This window comes from Ixodes scapularis, unplaced genomic scaffold, assembly GCF_016920785.2.
Source record: "Ixodes scapularis isolate PalLabHiFi unplaced genomic scaffold, ASM1692078v2 PGA_scaffold12__126_contigs__length_90152505, whole genome shotgun sequence".
Classification (NCBI taxonomy): domain Eukaryota; kingdom Metazoa; phylum Arthropoda; class Arachnida; order Ixodida; family Ixodidae; genus Ixodes; species Ixodes scapularis.
The window spans coordinates 21,220,049-21,244,081 of NW_024609838.1; the positions used below are offsets into that span (position 1 = coordinate 21,220,049).

The following is a 24,033-nucleotide window of genomic DNA, read 5'->3' on the forward strand; positions in this document are numbered from 1 at the left end:
ATTTGTAACCTGTAAGAAGAGCCAATTTTCTAATAGATAACTGTATGCCTTGCTGTTTTTGTTTTGATTTAGTTTGCTGGAATTGTGTTTACTACATTTTCCAGCTCGAAGAGGATATAGTTTTCGAACCGACCAGCTATGGTCACTGATTGACGGCCTCCAAAACGCGCTCGTTGCCCTCCATCATGCTTTGGCTGCGCGTGCATGCTCGAAGTTGACGAGACGCCAAAGCGTGATCGAAGGTGGGAAGCTGGCGCTGGGGAGTGGGACAACCGAAAGACCATCCTGTCGTTCTCATTCTGTTAGGTTTATAATTTAGATTTTCATTTAATGCGAAAGCATTAACTGTCCCATGGAGCGAAGCCGGCATCGTCTGTAGCCGTTGTATGTAGCCCTTGTCTGTAGCAGCGAAAACGGCACCTGAATTCCCATTGGCCAAAAGCACAGCAACGCAGATGCATCGTCGCTGAAGCCGGTGGGGCGCTCAAGGTCAAAGCGGGCGCGCCTCAGAAATAAAACAAAAAGAAAAGCACAGCAACGCAGATGCTTCGTCAGGGAAGCCGTGGAGCCGGCGGAGCTCGCCGCGCCTGCGCAGTAGGGGGAGCGTGATGTCACCGCCGGAGCGCCGTGGGAAAAAGGAAGACGTGGCGGGCAGCTCGTAGGAGTGCGCTGCGTGTAGGAATGCTTTCACATTCCTACACGTAAGCAGTCTTAAGTGTCTTCGTTTACTTTTGGTTTTACTCTGACCTGCTTCGCAAACTTTTTTTTTCTTATTCTTTCCACTTTAGGCGATTGATTTGGTGTTGGTCGAGTACGCGTGTTCGTCACGTTAACGTTCTCTACCAGGAATAAAAAAAAATAGGCAAAAATACAGTCACGTAGACCTCCCGTCTCTCTTCATTAATCGCACGCTTCTTGTCTTTCCTAATCATCGATGATCTTGATTCTCTCTCTTTCAGGGGCTCTTGATTCCCCCTTCTCTCCCCCTCCTGCCGATTCCAGACGATCGATAAACGAAAATGGGGCCGAATGTGTGTGTTTCCCACTTTCGTCGACTAGACATCACTGGACGGTTATCTCTAATTTATTTCATCGGGTGGTTACTGATACGCTGGGCCTTAGAAACAGGCGTCGGTGGATCGTACGACTCTGTGGCGTGATCCTAACGGGGAGGCATGGCCTTGACACGAGGTCTGGGCCGCGGACCTCCTCCTCCTCCTCCTCCTCCTCACGTTCGCGCACAGGAGGGTGAAAAATGACGACGGTGTGGGACGATCGAACAATTCCTGCAGCCGTAACTCATCTAATCGTCTTCAGATGCCACGCGACGGATAACGGGGATTTCGATTACGATTCGACACCCTCTCGTCCCTTTCCCCTCTCGTCGACATATTTATTAAGAGACGGTTATTGGCAGACCTGATTCGAGGCATCGTGCTCTGAAAGCGACAACCATGAGTGCACCCGTCTTTTTGACTGCGTTGGCGGTTACCCTGGTCGGATGTGGTACGTATGGTGAGCTTCAATCAAGCGGAGATATGAATCCTGTCTGATCTGATCATCCGATGAACGTTTCACGATCCGTATGTGTGATATTTAACGTGGAAAATATGTTACCCAATGGCCGTAGTCACCGACAGCCTAAGAATCGCGGCTCATTATGGTCACACCTCCTGTCTTCTGATTGGTGTAGCTTGATGTTCTTGTCGGCTAATACCGCAATATAATTGGTTGCGATAATAAAATGATCGGGTGTAGCCACGCCACGTGATTTTGGAAAAGTATCAGTGAAGATGTCATAAAGAAATGTTCCACGTAAACACGCAGGTTTCCAGAGGCGATTTCATACGTACATAAATAACAGTTTTTTTTCTTTCATTTTTTTTTTTTTGGGGGGGGGGGGGGGGGCGGGGGCTTGGGGGGGGGGGGGGTGGAACTGTTACGTTTTTTACTATGGAAAGGATTTGAGAGCATCATATTGTAAATTTATAGTTACATTTTGAAGCATGCGTCCAAAAATTTAACTCTTCCCGTATAGGAATTTACCTAGAGGATTTGCGAAATGGTGAGCACACGCGATTTAACATAGAAGTATTGTTTTGTATATGCGTAGTTTCCATAAGGAATGCATCAACGATTTCCTCTATGTAATGGTATCCGTGTACACATTTTGTTATGCTACCTGAAACTAAAAGCTGCCCTAGGGGTGACTGAACGCTCTCAATGCTTACCAAAAAAATGCCAATAATTTGCCGCCAAGCCTTTTTTTACATTTATGTAGCATTGAAACGAAGAACACCCGATGCTCCACACTGAAGAGAAAAAAACAAGTCTCTCAATTTTTTTTGCCACTTCGCACGGATTGTTGTGCTGTTTCAAGGTCAAATGAAAACAAACCTGAAACAAAGCTGTAGACATGGGTGGTATCGTACATAGTTGTTCGCGCTGAAAGGCATTTGGTTAAATTATGGATGAATCATTTATCGTATAAATTAATGCGCTTCTTCAGATTCCTTGCTTTTTTTCGGTAGCAGCGTTTACTCGCTTTTATTACACGGAGAAAACTTTCATTTCTGATAATCCTTTCTCGTGATTCTTCTAAAGACCACAGAGAGCTTAACGCATGTATACGGAGTCTTGTCCGCGCTCCTTGCTTCGCGGTTCCCTCTTCGACCTTCCTGCAGTCTTATTGGTCTCTCAAGTGCCTGACGGGAAGGTAAACGCTCCAGTCTGTTTCGAGAGTTGACCGAGTTTGCGACACAAAATGACGATGTCAGGATCCACTTTAGAGCCTCTTTAAGATACCGGTGACTTTGTGCCTATTTCAAAAGACGTCTAACGACGCCACAGTTCTTTGTTGCGTTCAGTCAGAGGTTGGTCGACAAATGACACTCTGGCTTGGAACTTTCCGCGCAAGGTGCCCTTGAACGACGACTGAAGCTAAAACCTGTAAAAGTGTAAGAAAAAAATACTTTTTTAAGCACTTTCAGCTTCTAGAATCAGTCTAGACGAAATTGATCAAAAGAAGCCCAAACTGTAACCAGCTGATATTCCTGCCCCACCTCTTTCACAAGCTCCCTCCCGACACAATACATATACTGCCTTCTTTTTTTCTTCTTTTTATTAGAGCATCATACCGATTAGAGACTTTACAGCACCTTCCCTTGCGAGTTCTGAATGCGCGCCATATTCCTAGATACCTCCCCCCTTCCCCCTTTTTGGTTCCTTTTTTTCCCAACACAAACATTTACCGTTTAGAAACTGCGGATACAGTTCCTAAAGAGAAATTGCAGGGCCCGCTATGTTTAGCACGCATTCATGAACCCGACCCTGACTAAACTCGAGCTTTCGTATAAGACCCCGATCCGTAGAAACTTGTCCGCGTTCGTTTTAGGTGACAGCGCAACACCCCTCGATACACCGTTCAAACGAGTTTGCTAAAGAGACACGCTGTCTCCAAACAAGTCCGCTTTTGGGCCACACGCGGTGTGGGAATTGCGCATGCGCAGTGTCCGTGACGTCAAAGAGTTGAGTTGCTGAATGGTTGCCGACATCTTAAGGAGCACGGGGCGTGGCCAACTGTTACCTTTAGGCCTCCTGATCGGTTCTTTCGCGTTCGTATTGACTAATGCGGCAATCTGATTAGCCGCGGAGCGACAACATGATGATGATGATGGCTGCCTCGAATGCCCTCTGTTTTTCTTATGCGAGGTCAGAGACTTTAGTTGAACTGTCAACTGAAAAAGAGCCTCGTGGTACACTTTCAGTTCAATAAAATGTTGACTGTCGACAGAACGTTTTCGCGGGTTCGAATATTTAAAAGAAAATACACTCTAAAGAAGTCTGTGCGTTTACTTTCACGCACAACACTCGGAGAGCCAATCAGCGCAACCTACGGAGGCAGCTCAGCGAATGACGATGCCGAAACATTAGTTTAGACAAAAAAAAAAACGCAGTCTGAGTTGTGACATTAAGGAATGCAAAACGTCACGCTTGCATTGCTTAATGTCACAACTCAGTCTGCGTTTTTTGGTCTAAACATATGTTTCGGCATCGTCATTCGCTGAGTTGCCTCCTTAAGTTGCGCTGATTGGCTCTCCGAGTGTTTTGCGTGAAAGCAGACGCACAGACTTTTTTAGAGTGTAGCGCATCCAGCGCAGTGGCGAAAACGAGCGGAAAGAATTAAATTCTGTAGGTTTTTACAACGAGGACAAACTGGAACAATTGTGGTCGGATGCGTCTTGTTCTTTATGATGCCTGGAAGGCGCGTGACACTGAAGTAACTGTGGGCGTCGACTACTCTAGTTTCACATTTCTTTTTTTTCTTCTTCTTTTTTTATTCTACAAGACACCTATCGTATAAGTGAGGAAAATGATCTCATCGGCAAAGTATAAACTCAGGAAAAAAGATGGAGTAATTGTACATCAAAAATAAATACCGAAAGCCACCCGCACAATTTCGAAAAATATAAACGCCGAGAACGCGGTACTTTGCAAACGTGGGTTCTAGGTTTTAATGCGGAAAATCTATTCTAAATATTATGATTCCCAGGCTTGAATCAAGATTTTACCTGAAGTTTCGCAATCCGCAACGGCTCTCATGGGAAATTCTACAGTTTAATCCGCTTATTTCGACATAAAATATTAATTAATAGACGCGCCTCCTTAACGTGCATATGCTGCAAAGCTCATGGAAGTGATTTTTAGTAACTAATAATTTTTTTTAAAACTCAGATCAGCGCAGATTTTGAACTGGAGCATACTGCAGCAACATTCTTGTCGGCATTTTTCCATTTTTCGTTAGTGCCATTGATACTGGATTGTTTGTTTTGAGGTTTCACACAAAAAAAGTGTCAGTGTGAATTTTTAATTGCTAACAAATACACTCATCACATTTCTATTAATAACAATGCAATAACGTGGATCAAAGATTACCTCAGCGAAAGAAAGCAGCATGTTGTACTAAAAGCTTAAAACTTTGAATTCGTAAATGTTAATTCTAGTGTTCCCCGGAGCTCTGTATTAAGTTCTTAGCTCTTCATGAAACATACGAGTTTTCATACCATCGCTGTCGTGCAGTAAAATATGTGGCTATTTGAACACTATCCTCTATAGAGGAAGTTAATTATTTCGACTACATTAATCTTTTTGAGACTGATGTCGACAAAATCTATTTATGGTGTGGCACCAAGAGGACGAACTTAAACGTTAAAAAAGTGCACACGAGATGGACCGGGGAACTTTTTAACGTAGCAGCTTGGGCGAGTTGGTTGCACATGATTGCACACACCACAACGCACTATAGCAAACAACACCCACACCTCACACACGAAAAATAAAGCAAAATTCAAACAAACCGCGCTGACTGACAACTCTTTTTATATAACTTTGTCTTCTTCAACCTCTAGCACCACCGAATTTCCCAAATCACGCGCACCGATCTCCCAGATGCCTAAAAATGTTTTCTCTTTTTCTGTCAGGTGTAAAGATGGTGTACTTATACAGTTGTTATAGTTCCTGGCGATATGTTCTGCTTCGATAATTTCTCGAGCTAATTGGTTTCTGTTCCTACCTAAAATTGTACAGGATGGCAAGTGAACGTCGCACCCACAATCCCGGCAGTGTATGCCTAGATGCACTGAGTTGGCTCTGGAGCTGTTGTTGTTGTGTTCCCGGAGCCTATCATTAAGGCATCGTCCGGTCTGACCAATGTACACTTTACCGTTTGCTTAATTTTTCGTGTGTAAGGTGTGAGTGTTGTTTGCTATAGCGCGCTGTGGTGTGTGTAATCACGGGGAACTTTGTTTACAATCAACGCAGAGAATAATTAAAGAATTCACTCTGGCTCAAACGTAGCAGCTCAGAGCAATACGCACGATTAGTTTTATATCGAACATTTTCGACGGGTCACAAAACCATATTAAGAAAGGTATTTTAAATTTATTTTATGCATCGAAAACCCATTCACTGTACAGCATCCTAATCCTAATGATGGAATGAAATTAATGAGAGTAAGCAGAACCGAGCTGATATATTTTCAGCGCAACGAAAACTCGAGACTGCGAACATGTCGTGTGCATTGGTCGTACAAAAAACAGTTTGCGTGACATCTGTTCGAAGCGTACACACATGTGTTTGAAGTAAAAATGTTTCAAGCATGCTTGAGGCGCGTCCACGTGTAATATTTTTCATCGTGTCTGTAGAAAACATAATGTATTTTGATAATTTACGAGCGACGTGACGGTGGCTCGAGTACTCCACTGGAGGGGTATCAAATGCCTCCGTCGATTTGGCATGGAGAAGCCTAAAAAAAGAAAAGCCATTTACTTTCATTCGCACCGAGAATCGAAGGTTTCGTAGCAATACGAAACGATCGTTAATATAACATTCGCGCGAAATTTGTTTCGCACGCTAGGTGCAAGCGATAACCCGAGGCCAACAGCATTCGTCCGAAAGTTAGGTGATTCTACGTCAAATTGTTTTCCTTTTTTTTTTCTCTCCCGTTCGATTGCGTCTGCGAAATCCGATGAGATCGAGTTGTCGTTTTAATCATTTTGATAGCGGGGACATTTCTCGCTATGCGAAGACTGCCAGCGAGATACTGAAGCATTCCAGCGATAAGTTTTCCCAAGAGGCCTCTTATTGTATCTCGATTGTAATGGACAATAATCGGGCGATATGGCGGCATTAGTAGACACGTGGATTTTTCTTAGGAATGCTCGGAACCAGAGCACGGTCGATATAACGTATATTACGTATATACTGTACCGCTGCTGACTGTTTATAGTCGCACATTCATCGAGCGAAAAGGACATTAAAGCAAATTTCCGTTCTGTATACGAGAGGAATTGACGGTATACCTGCTAAAAGAATCATAGGGTCTTTTAGTAGTTCGTTGTAGGCTGCGGGGTAGCGCGGCTGTGCTTAAAGGCTGACCACCAGACTCGAGATTCTGCAAGGCAGAATATCCTCTTCACCCTGGGGGAGGAGGAAACAGGCAACGGTGGACATTGAAGAAGAGGGGAGAGGTGGAAGCGCGGTGGAAGCGATCTGTCGCAGACTCAAGGGCCGGGAAAAAAAGAAGAGTAATTACAGTCGAAGCAAAACTAAGTGAACAAACCTAAATAAGCACTTAAACGGAAAAATTAAAGTTGGAGTAAGTATTAAAAAAAAACATAGGGTAGATGAAAACGTATACGTCAAATTAAAATTTTATTTATCGAATTATGACATTACACGACACAAGAAAACTCACCAGGCATAAATCAGAAGAATAATGATAATGATAAAACTGAGGACACTAAGTGCAATCCATGTACACGAGAAAAGAATGTAATTTTAACATGGTTACACAGACACGAAGCATATGGGACTAAGAATTGTAACCCTAGTATGACAGTGTTCAATGAATAATATCGCGAGAAGACTCGTGTTACGATGCAGTTTCTCTCGTTCTTTCCGATAGCTTAGAGAGCGTCGCTCCGCAGTTTCTTTAAGCGCGCTTCTTTTTGCGCCGCTAATAGCGTGTCTGATGGCAGGGGGCCGCAGGCCGAGCTTCTGTGCAATGACTGCGGCAAAGCCGCGTGCCGCTTGGAAAGCTTCCCCGGGCTTCTCTTATCAACAATTACGGTTCTCACTTGCCGGGGCATTGTAAACCTTGTGGTTGTCCCCCCATGCTGGGCGGTGCGCAGGGGGAGGGACGCAACAAAGGAAGGTTAGAAAGATAATTGTTGGAGGCGGCCAAAATAGATGATTGCGACAAACACGTTTACATTAGCGTTACATCGGTATATGCAACCCAAAGAGTACAGCTTCATTAACACTATCTATAGCTTGTAAAAATTGACACGGCGCATTTTCCGTTCCTCGTTGGGGTTGCGTGTCGGGGGGATGTAGCTGTTTTGCTGACTTTTTTAACAGGCGATGAGTGCACGTTATATCTACTGATTTGGCGGTACGCCGGTTTTTTTTTTTTTTTTTAGATTAGATTACGGGCGTGCACAGCGATAGCTAAGTTGGAAACGTTCAACGAACTTCAGTTGCCAGTTAGCGCTTGTCCTGCGTTCTTCTTCGCCTTTTTGTCCCGCCTTTTTTGCGCCGTTTTTAACATGAATGTCAATTACCAACTTGCCCAGCAGACCAAGCTTTTACCTTTGACTGCATAGCCACAGAAAGTTGTCGGCGAGCATCTTCCGTAGATCGTTCGCAAGTGCTTTACGTTGGTAGCAGGAGCTAGCGGAACCTTGTGCCATCACGTTGGGCACAGATTGAGCACTCGGCTGCCGGTCCCGCGATCCGCAGCTACGATATATATAAACAAAGTCCCTACTACTTACAGAAGGGTAGAGGAAACCGGCGAAACCTTTTTTTCCTGGCAGAGAAGCTAAAGCTATGGGTACCCGTGCGCTCACGCCCCTTGAGCGCCGATCAGAGCTGTGCACGCGCGATCTTCACTTCTTCCGAAATGCCAGAAAAAGATGTCCCAGAGAGCGGTTAGATAGCTCTATTTGAGCCGTTAGACGATATTGATCTCATATAAAAGGAGGCATAATAGACGTAAGAACATGCAAGCAATAGGTTGTCGTGATCACATGAAGCTGGGGGTAAAGCAACTTGCCAACTGTCCATAAACAACAAAAAACAAAACGACAAAAGCAAAAAAAGATATTGACGCCAAGAAACGAATCAGGGGAAAGCTCGCTCTCTAACGCCCAGGACGATGGCGGCCAAACATCGTAGTTGAGCCAGTGTCTGCTGAATACGTGTTGAGGGCGAACTTTCATGTTGATTCCGTAGCATGCAACGCTCACACGTGACGCCACCGCAGCAGCGTGACGTAGAAGCCGCACGTTCGTTTCTAGATGTACCGTGGACGGTGCACCGTCCGGTGCAAACGAACCCAACAGATGTTTCGGTGACTCCCTGTAAAGCTGTGGTCGCACTACTAATGCATAGTACAAAAGGACAAGCTACAGACACTGCCTGGGGCGTGTTTGTTCTTTGCATGACAACACCGTCACATCGATCATACAAAAAAAAAAAAAAAGAAACGGTCTGCGGGCATCTTCGAAGCACACGAATGTACATGAAGCAACATGCTTCGAAACATGCTTGAGGCTAGCCCGCAGATGATTCTGTCATCATGGTTCCAGCGAACTCCGTGTCGTTTGTATGATGCGTGAGCAGACGACTGCGGCTTTCTAGTCATGCACGTGATCAATGGCGGCCAGTAATATCCCTCCTATGTTTCTTTGTTCGTCTGCAGTCAAGGCCGAGCTCAAGTGTTACGACGAGTTGGGATGCCTGGAAACCGGAGGCGCCTTCTTCGACGAAATCCGACGGCCGTTTATCTTGACGCCCCACGACAGGGACATGATCAAAGTGCAGTACCTCTTGTACACGCGGGACAGGCCCGAGGCAACGATGCTCTGCTGGAACTCCAGCTTGGAGACGGTCCGCGATTCGCCCTTCAACGCCTCTCGGCCCACCAAGTTCATCGTGCACGGCTACTTGGACACCGTCTACTTCGGAGAATGGATGACGGTTGGTGCTTTTTGGAGTGTGTCTTAGGCCCCCTTACAATCTCGGGGGTTCTCTTCAGGGAACTTCTAGGGGAGGGGAGGTGCGGGTGGGACCCTTGTTCTCTACGGAGTGATGTGCGCAAATCATCGCGCCTAGCTGTGTCCTTTGTTAGTGCTGCACTATTCATTGCAGCTTTAAATTTTGTTGTGCGTATAGACTGCGGGAACTTTGTCAGCCTCAATGGACGTCCGATGACTCCGCTGTGAATGGAAAATTTTGCCAGTCCGTGTATCACCACCCGCACGTTACAGCATGGTTATAGTGATACACGACTGCGCTCCGGTATACGATGCTCATCCGTATCGAAATGGGCAGGGGCACGGGTGGAGATTGAACCCAGGGTTCTTGGGCCCTCCAGTGCGAGCTGTCACTCTACGCGTTCCGAGCTGCCACTGATTCTCCCCGAGACAGCTTTTAGGGGCGAAGCTCCGGGGCTAGCCATGTCCTTATGTCCGTCCGATGTCCGGCGTCAGGTGCTCGTGCTTCTGTGCTCGTGTAGAGCAAAAAAAAAAAAAAAAAAAAACGTATCTTCACGTGGTGAATGATGTTGATTGGGGCGAAGCTCTGGTGGTGCTTGTCTGCGTAGATGGTGATCCGCAGCATGCCGAGCTTTTCGTTCGTTTTCATCCATGTCAGAAAGAGAATGTGTGGTATGGAACGTGGTTATATACGCATTTGAGCATTTGACCGCAGCGTGACAGTGAATGAAAACGAACGAAAGGCTCGGCATGCTGCGGCTCAGCGTCTACGCAGACAAGCAACACCAGAGCTTTGCCCTAATCAACATCATTCACCACGTGGAGGTGCGGTTGTTTTTTTCTGTAGGAACGATGCCAAAGTGATGGGCGCCTGTGCGTTTGCACACCTTGAGCTCCGATGAAAGTTCGCACGCGCACTGTTCACTTCTAGATTGCTACAGAAAGCTGCCCCGAGTAAAGACATTTTGTCAATCTTTAGAGGAGACACAAGAGACATGCAATCTACGAGTAACTGCCCTTTGCATTAACCCCCTTACAACAAATTTATAATTTTTTTAATGGGCTAATGTTGCTGAAATGTCAGATTGTCGAGATAGACTCAGCTCAACAGTCTGGGGTGCGATGGCGGAGTGGGTCATAACATGGTAGATCATCAGCACACAAGCCGTCGCTCGCTCTGAAAAATCAATTCTTGGGTTCTTACCTTTTTCTATATAAACAATTGTACTGTTATAATCATTAGCGCGTGACGCATGTTTAAGACCTCACGTTTAAGACCTTGCGTCTGTGTCCAGAGACTCTGAGTTCTTTCAGGTTACACCTAAATCCGACTCAATATGATTGTCATTTTCTTTTTCTACCACCTTACAGGAAATGAAGAATGCATACCTGAAAAACGCCGACATGAACGTCTTCATCGTTGACTGGAGCGGTGGCAACGGCCCGGGCTACGAGACCGCCGTGGTAAACGCCAGAATTGCGGGTGCCGAGATCGCGTTCTTGGTCCGCAAATTGGAGGTACGTACGCTTTCACGAACAGTCAGTTTAAGAACGCCATGACGTCTGGTTCGAGCGATTGCCACCTCATCAAATAAGAGCATTTAGGAACCAATCATGCGATAAACAATGTGTCCCGCACGCCTATGTGGAGAGCAATTCGTCTGCTTCTTGCACAGGAGTTGCGGTGACGTCAGAACGACGCCGAGCTCTGATTGGCTTTGACTGGAAGGATAGAGGGTAGACCTCTATGCTAAATTCTTTGAGATCTACCCACTATTTGTTTATTTTTTTTCAATCAGCCAATAAGAGCTCGGCGTTCTCACATGATCGCAAACCCTGTGCAAGAAGCAGATGAGCTTGCGCTTTTCAATGGTCTTACAGTGTCAGCGACCACACTTTACATTATCTATTTGGTCGCTGACATCTTAAGAAAGGCACGGCGATACCTATTTCGAGAGAAAGTCATTAAATACTGCACAAAAGGCTATTAAAGAAAAAAGGTGTGAGATACCAAATTGAAAGCCTTTTTTATTTCTCGACCTATATCCTTCCCCAACATCGAAACATTTTCCCCATACCTTTACCAGTGCTCCAGCACCTGCTGCGTAAAATTCTTTGGGCTGCTGTCTCGGCCACGTGCGTACCCGTCGCACTGTTGCTTCTGTCGCAATCTCAACACGACGACCATGGTCGCTCCTCGTCAACGACATTTGAGCGCCCCTGGGAGAAATTTATCAACCCAGTTGAGCACCGCCTTACGCGATGAAAACTCATCACCGTAAACAGGAAACATTTCCCTGTGAATATCTTTTGCAGCATGCAGTATCGTCCACAAAAAGCTCACAGCAGAACGCTGCTTTTCTAGCGTACATTCCTCGAGAACAGACGCTATTTTTTTTTTTAAACTGAGCTGCGCATGCGTGCGACTGTTACTTTGCGCGGTCAATACCATAAAGCTGGATTGTGTTACCTCCAATGTGTAAACAAGTCGCTACCTATATCGGATATTTTATAACACTTTGTTACTAGCTTTCCCTCCATCGCATGTTCATGTGTCTTGCTTCGTGATTGGTACTTCGGCGCTGAAGCGCGCTCACGTGGCAAAGGCTAAGGGAAAGGACAAGGAGACATCTACAGAAGCTGTCCTTATTCTCCAAGTCTCAGATAAACAGTTCCGATCTGATTTTAGAAACAGCTCCTTCTTTCAACAGATTTTTTTTGTCTGCATTTTTTTAACGTTACACTTTTTTGTTGTTTTGAAGTGTTGACGTTGAGCATACTCAAGGAGGAGATTGACCCAGGGTCGGTGTGCTAATAAAGGTGGAGGTCATAAAAATATACTGGAGTATCTTCATACACTGTTTTATACTTCATTTTTTATTTATTTTTATTTTTACATTTTAGGTAGCCTTTGGGGCGAACGCCTCGACCATGCACATAATCGGACACAGCCTCGGAGCGCACGTTGCCGGTTATGCTGGACTCAACATCACCAGACTGGGAAGGATCACTGGTGAGTGAGGGCGGTTGACAAAAGCTCGAAAATGCCGAAAGACAAAAACTTAGAGGACGCTTAAGCTTCGCCTTTAACGCTTTCGCGTTAAAACAAGCTACTGACGCGGTAGGTCGTCATCGACAATATGGCAGGGAGCTCGCTCAGTCTAGCCTCGAGGGAAAGCCCTATTCTTTTTCGATGACACTTCGGCCATTCGTCGCCTTCGAGCGTGCACACGCGGCCAAAGCACGACGGACGTTCTGTACTCATATGACTACAATGGCGACGATGATGAGGACAATACCATGGTGCTGGTGATTATGACAATTGCCATGCCATACAGCGTGAGTGTAGTCTACACGCTGCTCCATTTGCAGACTGTAGCGCTGTCAAAGCTGCTGGCACGAGCGCCAATGGCTTGAACTGGGGTTTCAATAGCAATTGCTTTAGTGCGAATGAGACGCTCTGGCGCTAGTTGCGTAACAGCGCTGTACGATTTAGTAACTGACTGGATGAAAACGGCAGGACGTGTCCTTCATATCCCTGGCCTCTAGCACGTACGCGATGCCACCCGTTATAATGTTCTTGCTCCTCTCGACGACGCTTGATCCTTCTGGTGCGTCCCACCCGCTGGCCTCCCCTAGCGCTAGCTGTCCGAACCAGATCCCAAATTTTCAGTACGAACCGTCCTCTTATTCAAAAGTTATAAGTGATTCCCTGTAATTTATAACGCGAGAATGGGGCTCATTTTCGACCGTTTTCGGTAACTGGCGCTACAGAGCGCCCCACGTATTCGAGATCTCTGTCGGCCACCATTTTCTTATTCAAAACTTCAGAAAATTACAAATAACTTCTAAATAAAATAATGGTTAATTCTGAAACAATGGCATCTGGTTCTAATTGACGCGCACAGTAGCAATGGTCTTCGACATGACCGCCAATGTGAAGTCAGTGCAAGCCTTGTGTAGGTTTGAAACGAGGTGCGTGTACACAAGCACCGAGCAATGGATTTCATTATTCGTCGGGTTGTTCGTGACGCGCATTCCGATGGTGCAGTGCCACTATAAGACCGACTCTCTCGTTCGGCTTTCCCCCGTAGCTCTTGACCCCGCCGAGCCGTTCTTCGAGGGAATGCCTCCGGAGGTCAGGGTGGACCGTTCTGACGCCGACTTCGTGGACGTCATTCACACCGACTCCCACCCGTACTTGTCCAAGCTCGGTAAGCTCTCCAAGATTGCATTAAAAAAATGGTGCATACTTTATTTTATTATTATGACGCTTCATTCATAGATGTGATCAAGGTTTTCACCATTACTCGTTGTCACGACAAGACAGAGAGAGAGAAAAAAATAAAGATTAAGATTTGTTAGTCGAGGGAAGAAACGATGCCTTTGGCTTTTGAAACGTAGCATGCGTCTTGATAAAATGACATTAAGTCATTCTACGATATAGCTTAATATCCTTATACATTACATCAAGGGGAAAATTAGTAATGTCAAACAAAAAACCTGACTTTTTTTACGATTTTTGAAGTGAACACAAGTATGCAGAGCGCACGTTCGTGTGCTTCTTGCGCAGGGGGTATGTGGTGACATCAGATGGCCGAGCTCTGATTGGCTACGACGGGAGGACAGTGGGTCAGTGCAAGCTGCCTTGAGGTCTACCCACTATCCTTCCAAACGGAGCCAATCAGAGCTCGGCATTCTGAAGTCACCGCGACCCCCGCCCAAGAAGCAGACGAACTCGCTCCGCACAGAAGCTGAACAAGCGTGTCGTAAATTCGACTGTTCTGCGCATGCGCGTAAATTAGATACGAGCCGGCTTTGCCTGGTGAAATTGTGGAAAAGTCTGGCAACTCTGTTTAAGAAGTCGATCTTCTTCGAATTGTGGCCAAAAGTTGGAACCTCGTGGTTCAAACAAAAAGTTGGCCACTGTCCCATTGTTTCAACCGGTGTCTTAACGCGTATTCCCCGTTCATTGTTTTTTGTTATTTTATTTCTGGTGCAGGGGTCAGCGAGGGCATGGGAATGGAGGAAGCCGTCGGCCATGTGGACTTTTACCCGAACGGAGGCCAGATTATGCCGGGTTGCGATCTCCCCAACCGATGGCTGAGCCTGATCAAAGGGGGCTTTATCAAGGGTAAGATACTATAGCTTTGACTTCGAAGCTTCTCTTTTACTCACTCTTAAGGCTGGTACATGCATTTGCGTCGACCGCGTTCCTCTGCGTCGCATCGTACAGCGCAGGGCCTCCCCATTGGCTCGTCGTAAGTGTCGCCATAGCAACACTCGACGCAACTGCGTGAACGAGTCTTCAGACCCAAGACAAAGAAACTATTTTCTTGCGGTGTAATTTCAAGGATAAAAGCGAGCGTTTTCTTTCAGTCTCTCCTTCGAAAAACTTGATAAATGACGTAGCTGGGGGCTCGCAGTGTCGGCATGCGGCTCGTAGATTGGACCCGAGCATTGCGTGATCACTTGATATGGGCTCGTGATAATCAACTGCTCGACAGGCATTCGGGTTCTGGGATCGTGTCCAATCGCTGTAGTGACGACAATAGACGAACCGTCATGATGTTTAGAACTCAGCGCGTGTCCTGTGCTTTGCCAACCTCAGCGCGCGGCTATGACCAACATTGGCGGAATATATTATAATCGGCTTCAGATCACGTGACCACTTGTTCCGAGTCCCGCCAGCGAGTTGAGGGGGTGAACGCTGCTCAAAACGAACGCGTGTTTCATTGGTCATAAACGTCAGGGATTCGTTCTAAACAATAATTGCGTAGAGTAAAAAAAAAATGGTGGCACCGTTTTCTTTAGAGAGACTAAAGTTGGATCTATACTCCATTTCATTCTGTTTAACAGTTTAGTTTACACCACGTGGTTTACACACTTGATTGCGCCGCAATCGCTCGTGGACAAACGCGAGTGTGTGAACCAGCCTTCAAGTCCGGCCTAGGCCGACGCTACGTGACGGCATGGTGCTATGTGACGCCGTAGTGTCACGCGACGTGACGCGAAAATTTCTCCCGCTAGATTTAGAAGGAAAGTATAAGCGCTGTTTTCCGATATCAAGTGCTGCTTGTTTGAAGCATGTTTATCTTTCTAAATTACACATAAAGCCAATCTAGAGTGCACCTGCATATATCTTACTTTGACAGGATGTTTCTACGTCACACATCGTACAATGACTGTCCGGGTCATATTTACGATATTTCTGTAAGAAATATATGTGAAAGCCATGTTCTTGGGAGGAACATTCATCTATATGTAAACTCCGTAGCTATTTTTTTTTTACCAGAGATAAAACTGAAAAGCTCGTGGACATTGCCGAGATTTCACTGTGATTTGCACATCCGCCAATGTCACACCAAAGAAGGCACGTAGTTCAAAAATGTATAATTTATTTTGTAGACAATTTGCAACATGCACACTAAATATTAAAAATTACAATTAGATATTTCTATGAAAAAAAAAATAGAATGACGAAAAACGAAAATAAACTCGTTTTGGAGACACTTTCACAAATTATTCACCAACAAACAACTTTATGCAAAACGTCGAAAATAAATAAAAATATACGTATTGAAATGCAGCTTGCGAACAAAATGTTTGCTTAGCCATCACTGTAGTTCTGTTATTAATGCAGAAAGGTAAGTTAGTTCTCTAAAAGAAGCGAAATTGCACGTCAATATTTAATTTTTTTAGCGTTTCTTATGATACGTTATAATCTAACACTCTGAGATTAGGAAATTGGGCGGTTCTTCTAGTCTTGACGGAGGTTATCTTTGCGGGCGCTTGGCGGCGGATGCTCATTGTAGGAAGCGTGTCTATTCTGTTGTATGGATTTCGCCTGTCAAGCCCGTCTGATCAAATCTTCGCGACGTCATATTCTGTTTTCTTGACCTTTCCTTGTTTTGGTGTGGTCGAATAAACTCAGCTGTTCTTAAAATTTTGTATTGTGTTGTCCGTTTTTTTTTTTTAATTTTTATTCTTTCTAGTTTTATGGTACGAAGTTATGACGCCTTTTCACGCTCTGCAATAGCGCAGCACCGTTGTACAGACTTTGCTGGTTCTAGAGAATATCTCCTTTGAGGTGACATCGTGCGGCAAAGCCCCTAAACGTTAACCTAGCTTAAATTGAGTGAAGGTTTGTTAATTGGGGCTTTTCTCAATTGGAGGTCATATGCTACTCAACATTTTGCCATCACAAGTTAGTTCAAGTTACTGCAAGGTATTAAGGTCAGTTTAAAAAAGATTAAAAAAATAGAGTTTTTTATTACTTTTTTTATTTTACAGCGGCGCTGTTAAGGGCTAGTTTCCCCAGGATCGTGTCCGGTACCAAACATATATCGACAGCCGTGGTCGACACAACACTCTGGTTGCCGCCGTCGCTCATAGATGGCGGTAGCTGTCCAGAGTGTTGTGTTTGCCGGTTGTCTGCTTTTCGCTCATAGATCGCAGCAACCTTTCCAGCCTAGGAAACCCGTCAACTGGTTGCTGCCGTCGCTCTTAGATGGCGGCAACATTTCCTCGGAGGAAGAAGAGCGGGAACGGGAGGAGCGGCGATGTGGCGCAGCAGCGCGAATGGTTCCGCAACCGCCGCGAGGCCGCTATCGCCTGAAGTTCCACTGCGTCGAGCGCTTCCGATTCCCTTGCGAAAAAAGAGGAGATCGCTCGCCTGGAGAGCCACTGCCGAGAACAGAAGCTACAGCTCCGCTACTCTTCCTTCTTCAACAGAATGGGAAGGCTGAAAGTTTTTTTTCTTTTTAATATAGACCTGCAATTTTTCTGCTTTTACAGAAATGCCTTAACGAATTAATAACAAAACTACAATAGTGGCTAAGCAAATATTTTTATATATTCGTAAGCTGCATTTCAAGGCGCACATTTTTATATAGTTTTCAACGTTTAGCATAAAGTTTTTTTTAATAATTTGGGAAAGTGTCGCTAAAGCGTATTTTTCTTTACGTTTTTCGCATTTCTTTTATTTTTTGCAGAGAAATATATTACTGTAATTTTTGTTATATTTGGCGTGCATGTTGTAAATTGTCTACAAAATAAATTAAACGTGTTTTAGCTACATACCTTCTTTGGTGGGACATTGGCGGTTGTGCAAATTACCGCAGCGAAATCTCGGCAATGTCCACGACTCGAGCTTCTCAATTTTATATCTCTGGAAAAAAAGAATTAGCTACGGCGTTCACGTATAAATGAATGTTCCTCCCAAGAACATGGCTTTCACATATATTTCTTAGAAGAAAATATTACCGGGACAGTCATTATACGATCTGACGTGGAAACACCCAATATATAGGCGATTTTTGGTGCAAGAGTCGTCGTCCGACTTCCACCCTCGTCTGTTTGCTGCAGGCCTCCGAGAAATCTTGGGCTGCCACCACCAGAGGGCCGTCCATTACATGCTCGACTCCATCGAGAACCAAAACTGCGTGCCGCTATCCTTCGAGTGCCCCTCCTACGAAGCCTTCAAGAAGGGTCAGTGCAGGGACTGTGGCGAAGACGGCTCGGCTTGCGCACCCATGGGCGAACAGGCCGACGTCTGGAGGCCGCACAAGCAGGACCGGGAACGGCGAATGTATGGCGTCACCAATGCTCACAAGCCGTTCTGCGGTAGGTGTCACGTTGTGTGCGTGCGTTCCTGTACCTGCGATGATCTAGGTGTATTTAGGTCGAAAAAAGAAAGGTCACCGTGCTGTAGAAGTACTTGTTGTTAGGCTAGGGCAGGGGTGGCCAAGCTGTGGCTCGCGAGTCTCATGCGGCTCTTCGCGTGTTAAACTGCGGCTCGCATCCTTTGACGACTGCTTTCGCAAGAGCTCCGGCACTATACTCCGTTTCACCTTATGTTGTACTGCAGCGAAGGCTAGAAGCGCGAGCTCGTAGCGTTGGCAGCAGCCCTCAGTGCACGAGAGCTTGTGCCGCCGGGACGTTCCCTAGAGCAAGGAGCTCGCGCTTGTAGCCTTTTCTGTGGTACATCATAAGGGGAAATAGAGTATAACCATAAACGTCACTTCGTTTACTGTTAGCATTTTTACGTTACACTGTCTCCCCGCGCTCTATTGAAGAAGATTAAGTGGATATGCCGCACAAGGCCTGTGTGCACGTCCACAAGCTTTGTGTTGGGTAAATACCGAGGTGCGGGGACAACGAAGAGGGGTCAGCCGATAGCGACTTGCCCCTTACTGAAGGCCCACGCATCTCGTGGCTTCCCCCCTTCCCTTTACCCCAGAAATAAACAAACAACTTTCTAGCGAATCAAATATTCGTAACGCCTGGCGGTCGACGAATGAAACCGTCAAATTATGTTCAAAAACACGCCATGAAAAATGCCAATACCCATGTGTTACATCGGTTTTAATTTGGCCGGGTTTGATATAAGGAACTCGATCACGTGATATCCGGTTTCAAGCCTCGATTTATTTGATTTTTTTTTTAATCCTTAGCTTATCAATACCTGGTGACCATCCGTACTGGAGACCAGGTGAAGCGTGCGAACGCCGAGGGAATCATCTCTTTAACCACGAAGCAAGGCGGCAAGAGCGTCACCTTCAAAGTCAACAAAAGGTAACTAGATTCATTTCCTTCCACTCAAATCATTTCCGCTTCCCACCTCGTAACCGGATTCATCGTGACCCGTCGTGTCTCTTATAGCTTCGGCTTACAGTACTTACGTTGCGTCGAGTGTAGCTGATCTGAGTTCACTGAAATGCAACGCAGTTACTCTGCAATATTTTTAAGCACACTAGCCTGTGCAAAATAAATATACGTGTGTCGCAAAGTCGGAAGATGTGCTGTCCAGTGATTTCCCTACACACCCCCCAAGGGGGTGTACCCCCCCCCCCCCCCTTGTTTTTCGGATGGCATTCCCTTAATTCGCAACGACTCCTCTATTCTCAATTTCGCCCCCCCCCCCCTAAAAATTTAGATTCCTCCCCCCCCCCCCCTAATTTAAATTCCTGGAGAAACCCCTGGTGCTATCGGTGTCTGTCTTTTATGTGCAACTCTTTCGTAAAAAGTGTAGTGGTGAACTCTGTAAAATAATAGTGTAAATATGTTGCGTGGATGTCTAGACAGTGGGAGGTTAGCCAGTCCTATTGGACGCCTATACGGTCTCCGCTGTTGTTAAAAAAGTTAACCAGTGGAATGCTGCTAACCTGGTGTCTCTAAGGCGAAATTTCGATAGTCACTGATTTGTCTCGAAGCAGCTTCAACACATTAATAGGCACATCCTAACTAGTAACTCAAATTACAGGTCACAATACTTTTTTTCTTGCGAATTTATTGAGTTTTAAAATTGAGGCCGAGAGGCTCTAGTGACAACACTGAAAATGTGACGCCAATTGTGGTAACATATGGCAATGTGGACGCACTACAGTTTGCTCCCTACGGGTTACAAGACGTTTGACGGTTTCTAATGAAAACCTGCTGAGCTCACGCCTCAAAATTGAAGTAAAAAAGCGTAATTATACTGGTATTTTTTTAGACTGCATACTTGCAAGTTATGCAACATGTGACGTCACCCCACTGAAGAGAGCGGGAAACTTTTCGAATCTTGGTTGTGGCGTAACCTCCAATTGCCATTTTATCTATAACACTTTTGAATCCAGATCAAGAAATAGCATGCCGGAAAGAGTAAAACCTGGATGTTCCAAAAATCTGTTTTAAATAGCTAAAACAAACGTGCATCACGCAGTGATTATAATGCAATTAAATGCAAAGGTGCAAGCAGTAGTTGTTTATGCGACTGCACGCCGGTACGACGCTGATCCGCATCGAAACGGACAAGGGTAGGGATCAAAGCGAACCCTGTGAGATATACAGGGAGGGTAACGAGATTTCGTTTTCCACGATGCAGGCTCATGGAATTCCGGCCGAACAGCACCTACACTTTCCTGACGACGTCACCGGCGATGATCAGCGACTACACCAAGCTCACGTTGCGCTTCAAGAGCACCTTGATCTTCACGACCGCCAACCTACCCCTTCTCGATGTTCAGATCCAACCCCTGACGGCAAATGTACCGAAGAGGTAACAGTACACTTCTCGCTACGCATTTTTAAGCCCACTGTGTTTTCGTTGCGATTTGCTTTATGCATACGGGACGCAAGTTCGTCTGCTTCTTTGGCAGAGGTTGTGATGACGTCAGAACGCCGAGTTCTTATTGGAAGGATAGTGGGTGGACCTCAATGCTACCTGCCTTGAGGTCTACACACTGTCCTTCCAATGACAGCCAATCAGAGTTCCGCGTTCTGACGTCACCGCAACCCGTGAACAAGAAGCAGACGAACTTGTGCTCCGCATACTCCGTGTCGCTACGATCCGATGGAACCAACCAAACTGCGCCGAAATTGCTTCGTCATGGCGCTCATCGCCTTAGAAAGGAGGAATCTTACTTTTTTTATTCTTATTTCTAGGCTAGGTGGCGCAAGCTACCGCCACTTATAAAGGGTACAGCCGTTAGAATGCATCCATCCACCCGTCAACTATCACCGGCTAGACTACTCACACACATTGAATGCCCCATAATCCTGGGCTTTATTTTTTATGCGTGATTGGTCTAGTCGCTGATAGCAAACGTACAATGACGGCGTGCGCATGACGGTGAAATGGAGGTGATGAATCGAGTGATGTTTATGTGGCGCCCCTTAATGGCCCCTATCCGCGATGTGAGGACCAGAAGCCGTAATCTGGACACGTTGCGAAAAAGTCGGCGAGAAATCTGGCGGCCGTGATTGGTCAACGCCGCACTTGACCTTGCAGGCGGCCAATCATAGCCGCTGAATCTCTCATTGACTTTTTCGCCAAGTGTCCAAGATTTGCCTGGCAGTGACGTCGCGAGTTGCGATCCTGGCTACTTATCGTCCGTTGTCGACAACAAGTTTGACGATGTGTGCGAAAGGAACGGTGGAAGCTTGGAGTCATCCCGTTCTTACACCAGCCTGTTGGAGCTGTCATTGCTCTTATGTCCGTAGATGAAACCAAAATTAGTCCCTTTTAAGACGTCATGGTGAGTGTTTGACCAATCGTCCGGAGCCGACCACCTACAGCGACACGCCTATAGTCGCGCGTCTATAGTTGCTTGTCGCCTAGGGTGTACTCATTGGCTGCCACGTCTGAGTCCATGGATGCTGAGCACGAGCTGACAACGAGTTTCCACGGCGTTTTTAGAACCTGCATTCCACACCACTAAGATTGCCGGTTCTTGCAAGCACGCGCGGTGAACAGCGCGCTCAAATATGACGACGTCGTGCATTTTATGCTCCCCTTTCCGCCGTCTCACATTTTGACCGCCAGGTCTTGCCAGTTTTCGCTGCGCACTAGGGTGCCTACATGCCTGTCTGTCTGAGGGTGAAGACATCCATTGTTGCCCTGAATGTGCCAGGGTACTCGGTACAGGGTACTCGCGCACTCGGTACGTGACTTGGGCGGTAAAATGGCGTCTATGCATTAGCCAAAGCTACGCGCTTGAGCTGAGTGAGACCAGATTGCGCGCGCTTCATAATGCACAAAAGAACCAATTGGGCGGAAAAATGACTGAGATGTCACCACCCAAGCAAAAGCGGGCGTGTGTATGAAAGCACTCTACTGCGCACTTGGATGGGATTGGATCCTTGCTCAGATTTGCCTTGCGTGGCTGAACCCCTCAGTCGTTCTCGCGGATGATCATCCGGAAACTCAACACGACTTGTTGCGATTCTCCACTTTCCAGCATGGCCAAGGCGGTGACTCGCCGGTTCTGTCCGCCCTGGGATCCCCAGGGAATCAGTTCTTTCGCGACCGTGACTCTGAAGAAATGCTGAAGCGGTCTGGAAGAATTGAGAGGCACCGCAGCCGACAACACAAGGAACACGACGGACCCGGAGTAGGAGGGTCCAGGCACGGCTGGCAAGCTTTCACCTGAAGCTACGACGCTAAACATCAATTCACCTGTTTAATAAACATCGGTCATCGCATTGTCAATATTATAAGTGTAGCAGTGTCGTGGTTTGCGATCTTTCTTTTTTTCACTTTTTCTTTTCTACAAACACAGCGCGACACTGTTAGAGCAAACACGACATGGGCGCTTTTTTTGTTTATTTACTCCGAAAGGGTGTAAGCAGGCATTAAATTTTAGCGCTTCAGCTGGAAGATTTCACCAAGCAAGTATTAGCCCCGAGTAGGGAGGCTCAAGTGAGGGTGGGTGCAACTGCTAGATCGGGGATCACGGGACATGGACGCCATTTAATTGCTAAATTTTGCTGGGAGTCTATGGGGCAAAGGGTCGTTTTATTTCCTAACTCAGGTCATAAGAGCCCATTAAGGTGCTTCAATAATTTACACAAGGTATAAATGATTACTTTTCCATAGCCACCAGTTTTGTTGCGATAGGTTAAGTATTTTTTTAACGCGAAAAATGGTAAATTCCGCCATCTTGGACGTTGCTGCTTGTCTGGCAACCCTGCTTTCTCCTCTCGACGTTTGCAATTCCTGGAGCGAGGAGGAAGCGAGAGAGGCTGCGCCGAGGCGTTCGTTGCTCGCAACGGGAGGCGAGAGGAGGAAAGGCGCATGGAGCAACAGGGTTGCAACAGAGCGGGCGTCTGCTCTCGTGCAGGCAACATTGGGCATTTCCTTTCCCGAATCCTCTCCCTCAGGCGCCGCCATTAAATTGCAAACGCCCACCAGGTTTTGAGTTGCACCCACCCTCACTTGAGCCTCCCTAGCCCCGAGAAGTTTGCGTGGCGCCCCCTTACGGCGAACCGGAGTGACGTCACGGCGAGGACAGAATGTTTGCCCGACTCACTCCGCTCGCTTTGTGGGGGCTGTGACGACGTTAGCTTTCGGCGCGCTCGTTTCTATTAATTTCGTTTTTGCGCGTTTTTCGGTATAGAAGTGTAACCAACTTCAGTTATGCTTGACAGGGCAGGCAACGCATGAATCGCAGCTGGCATATAAAAATGAAGAAATATGGCCACCATTGCAGAAGCATCACTGTAGACTTGCATCTCACACAATCAATGCTACTGGTGGTCTGAATGAATTGGTACGTTATGTATACAATTTCGCGTTTGTTGCATCTTTGTTTTTAAACAAAAACCGCTAAAGCAGAAAAGCTGCATGCTGCTCGTGCAACATGCTAACTGTAGTCTGGGCCATGGAGAGAGAATCACATGTGAGACAGCCCAAATACAGGGATAAAGTAAGGAAAGAGCGAACACAGGCATATGCAGTTATTTGTTTATATCTGTTTGTAGTGCTCGCATCCGGCCTTTGCTGGATTCGGGTAGTATATCAAACTCGACTGGTGCTGTCTGAACTTCTTTGTAATATCACTCAAGTACTGTACAACAAACGTAGGTGCAGGTGTCTAGCCCGTTATTAGTTCCTTGGGCTCTAAAATTGAGATTTTAGGTAAATAAAATTGTCCTGAAGCAAAAATACCAGAAGCTTTAATCAAGCGAACTGTCACCCTTCACAGGCTCC

General features: G+C 46.2%; 1 protein-coding gene across 2 annotated transcripts; it reads left to right on the forward strand.

The window, feature by feature from the left end:
- Positions 1-1,282: 1,282 nt before the first annotated feature.
- LOC115324842 (pancreatic triacylglycerol lipase) lies at positions 1,283-22,538 on the forward strand. 2 transcript variants are annotated; one of them, XM_040216223.3, is made up of 10 exons: positions 1,283-1,506; positions 9,266-9,543; positions 10,932-11,078; positions 12,465-12,573; positions 13,655-13,774; positions 14,563-14,694; positions 17,928-18,185; positions 19,016-19,136; positions 20,428-20,601; positions 22,283-22,538. In XM_040216223.3, exons 1-10 carry the CDS (start codon positions 1,455-1,457, stop codon positions 22,371-22,373), a joined length of 1,482 nt encoding a protein of 493 aa, XP_040072157.2. In that variant the 5' UTR covers positions 1,283-1,454; the 3' UTR covers positions 22,374-22,538. The 2 variants fall into 2 exon arrangements, with proteins under 2 accessions (XP_040072157.2, XP_040072156.2); XM_040216222.2 differs by having other exon boundaries at positions 1,417-1,515.
- Positions 22,539-24,033: the final 1,495 nt, after the last annotated feature.